The following is a 3,803-nucleotide window of genomic DNA, read 5'->3' as shown; positions in this document are numbered from 1 at the left end:
ACAAGACATAGATTTGCTAATGTGCATGTAATCACCAAAGATGAAAATGCCTGGGCTTTTATTCTGTAATGTTTCTAAGACTGTGTCCATTAAATGCAAACAAAAAAGGAAGAGTCTTGGCAGAACAGGAGAAGTGATGTACACTTGATGATCTGATCGACTTAAATATTATTCATGGCATATAGCCTAGTCCATGCTCTCGCTGTTTCTATGGCTTGGGCTTCATTGGTCTTCCACTGCTCGGCTACATCATTTGCTAACGGATCATCTGGATTAGGAGCACTTAACAAAGCCTGGATTGATAGCAGAACTGTGCGAATCTGCAGTGCTGGGGACCATTTATCTTTCAAAATATCTAAACATATTCTTCCCAACTTGTCTACATTAGGATGATAAATTTTGGTCATGAAACGTACTTTAGGTGCTGCCATTGGGTATTCTTCTGGAAGGAATAGTTCAAGTTTAAAAGTCCCTCCCTCAAAAGGGGAATCTTGGGGGCCAGCAATGACCACATGAAAATAACGGGCGTTGCTCTCATCTGGTTCTGCTTTAATGCCAGGAACTGGTTCTGCCAGCAAACGCTGGGTTTCCTTGATGATCCTGCGGGGCAGCCCGGCCATCTTGTCAGAACCCGAGTTTGGCCTCTGAGGTGCCACTTTCTGATGCCCATCACTAACTCAGCCCCAGATAGATTTTGGCAAACTCGAGATTCACAGACCAGGACCACTGGGAGATGCCCCTGGAAGCAGCACAGCCAGATGTCCCCACAAAGTGCAGTGATGTTAGCATCTTAGAAATGTTTAGAAGTACAGGTTGATAGCCAGTGGTCTCCAGACACTGCAGGTGAGGCAGAAACAAGCAGGGATCCTGAGACAGCTGATGGGGAGAGAAGCAAAGATGAGGCTGCCGAAGTTGCTCTCGGATTCTGCAGAAAGACAGCACGGGCTTTGTGTTTATGTAACTGGGACAGTAAAGCAAAGGGGCCTTGAACCTTCAGAGAATACAGAGAGTTCTTGGAAACGGCACATCTGAAAGTCGGGATGAAATGTTCCACAGGAAATTGTAACATAGAGCTGAAGAAACCATCTAGAAAACAGAATCGATGACAAGGTGATGGGAAGCAGGAAATGAGAAAACTGAATGATCCATCACAGACAAAAGAACAGACAGAACAAAGAGAACGCATTGGAGACGCCACGAATGGAAATAATTCAGGGAAATTTCCCAGAATTGAAAGACACAAATTGTTAAGACTGGGGATCCACTGAGTGCCTCCTGAGGAAAAGACGATTCCTCTGAACACACTCCCTTGGCAGGTTCAGAATACTAGGGGCAAAGAGAACATCCTAATTTTTTATAGCAATTATACAATAATAAAACATTTTGCTTGTTGGGCTGTCTGCTTGTGGTTTTTTGTTTGTTTTGGGGGTGTTTCGTTTTGTTCTGCCAGCTTGACACAAACCTAGGAACACCTGGAAAAATGAAATCTCAATTGAGGAGTTACCTCCATCAAAATGGCCTGTACGTAAGTCTATGTGGCATTTTCTTGATTTTTTGATTGACATGAGAGGGCCCGGGACACCATGGGTGGTACAAACCCTGACTTCCTTTCATGGTGGACTACAACTGTAAGCTAAAATGAATTCTTCCCCCTTCCGCCAAGATTGCTTTTGGTCATGGTCTTTATTACAGCAATAAAATCCGAACTAGGATAAGAATAAAACAAAGGACTCAAAAGGGATTAGGCTCTTTATTTCACCATGAGAAACCAAAAGACAATCCTTCAGCATGTTGAGGAAGAAAAAAATCCATCCTACGATAAGATAATCAAACTGCCATTGAGTATGCGTGAACAATAGAGTGTTTTCTGGTGACAGGTGTGACAGGTGCTACCCTCCACCCCTTCAAAGCCATCGTCTGCGCCTCTCGTCCCTTCATAGAGGATTCCAGTGCTGCTCAGCTAGGAGATGATTCCTTGATTTCAGAAATATGAAGTTGTTTTCGCTTGTTTTTTGTTTGTTTTTTGTTTGTTCAAGATAGTGTCTCACAGGGAATCCCTAGCTGATCTGGCACTCACTATATAAACCAGGCTGGCCTCGAGCTCACAGAGATCAACCTGCCTCTGTCTCCAAGTACTGGGATTCCTGTCATGATCCACCACACCTGGCTTGGAATGAAGAACTTTTAAAAAAAAAAATTTTCTTTTGTTGATTTTTGTTAGTTTGTTTTGAGACCAGTTTTCTCTACATAACAGATTGGCTGTCCTAGAACTCATATTGTAGACCAAGCTAGACTCGAACAGAGATCTGCCTGCCTCTGCCTCCCGTGTGCTGGGATCAAAGGCATGTGTCACCATGTCTGGAATGAAGATATCGTAAAGGAATGTTTAAACCTCTCTTATTGGCTATCAGCCTGCTGAACCAGTGTCCTAAGAAGTTGGAATTTCCCTAGGCATTTGTTGACTTTTCACAAGCTACGTTTGAAACGTGGCAGTTTTGACTAAAGATTGGTGTCAGAGGAGAGCCTGTCTCCCAAAGAGGCTTCGTTCTGAGAACAAGTCAGACTACCTTCCGCGAGGGATTGGAGCCTAGACAATGATAAGTCAATGATAGGCAAAACCACACCTCAGGCAGGTCTGCATAGTTATGCAAACTTCTTGTCCTCTATTTAAACCTCATATCAGGACCCTGAAGAGGTATCACTGGGCCTCTGTATTTGTTCCTTTTCCCAATGTGGTAAAAATCTGACTGGCACTGTTGGCCTATAAGGCTAGCCATGCCTAGCTCATGTGAACCAAAGTTTCCAGGAAAAAGCTATACCTCCAAGGTGATCCTTCTACAAGGCTGATTAACTAATCGCAACTCAATGATTGTGAAGAGTTTAGAATGTTGCAACACCAGAGCCAAGTTATCTCAGGCCATCTTCAGCCTCTCAATAGCCATCTATTTCTCTCCTGTACACACCCGACTTACCAGCTTTGTCATCAGTAGGTCAATCACTTGGAGTGTCCAAAGGCAGCACTTTCCTCTGGACTAGCTTAGCAAATGGCAAGCATCTGCTGACCAGTGGTATTAGCCCTGTTCCTGCTCGGCCGCACCCGGCCTCTCCGATGTGTCCACCAGTGTCCTCTGGGAAGGGTCTTGACTTTCCAGTCAAGTTTCTTTGTTGTGTTACTAGAAAAACTTGCTCAAACTTCTTCCACATTGAAACATGGAATTGTAACTTCCCCCAGGAATCTCTTGCCAGTGGAAGAGGAAGGCTGAAGCCCTGGTGTTAGCCTGAGGAGGAACTTGCCTCCCAGGAAGATGTCTCGGACTGTGCTGTCAGCTTGTAGACCACCATGGAGGAGTGGTATTGATGAGAAAGGCTCAGGGGGGGGGGACAGAACCACACTGGAATTTTAGTTATAAATACTATATTTTATAATACCATATAATATATAAATACAATATATTTTATAATACAATATAAATACTGTATTTATAAATGGACAGCTTATTATATATACTCTTGCCCTCTATTTGAAACTTAACCTTGTGACAGGACCCTGTTGTTCTTTTTTTAAAAAATGCTGCAAGATCTCCGGTGGCAGTAGGCAGCAGAAATGCTGTAGGTCCCAAATGGTGGCGGCGGGCCATGTGGCGGCAGACAGCAGACCCTGGGAGCAGCCAGTCCCAGGCAGAAATGGCTGCTGGTCCCAGAGCAGGGGTGGGGGGCCATGTGGCAGCAGGCAGTGGGCCCCAGGCAGAGATGGCTGCTGGTCCCTGAGCAATGGCTGGTTCCAGGCAGGGAGACACATGGCG

At 44.8% G+C, this 3,803-nt stretch overlaps 1 protein-coding gene across 1 annotated transcript; it reads right to left on the bottom strand.

Moving 5' to 3' along the window:
* Window positions 1-49: 49 nt before the first annotated feature.
* LOC101998160 (ubiquitin-conjugating enzyme E2 N) lies at window positions 50-657 on the bottom strand. Its single transcript, XM_005361541.3, has one exon. The coding sequence runs from the start codon at window positions 618-620 to the stop codon at window positions 162-164; it is 459 nt and encodes a 152-aa protein (XP_005361598.1). The 5' UTR covers window positions 621-657; the 3' UTR covers window positions 50-161.
* Between the last annotated feature and the right edge of the window lie 3,146 nt (window positions 658-3,803).

This window comes from Microtus ochrogaster, linkage group LG4 (genome assembly GCF_000317375.1).
Source record: "Microtus ochrogaster isolate Prairie Vole_2 linkage group LG4, MicOch1.0, whole genome shotgun sequence".
NCBI lineage: Eukaryota > Metazoa > Chordata > Mammalia > Rodentia > Cricetidae > Microtus > Microtus ochrogaster.
The sequence above is the reverse complement of the archived record's forward strand: the minus strand, read 5'-3'. Positions and strand labels throughout refer to the sequence as shown.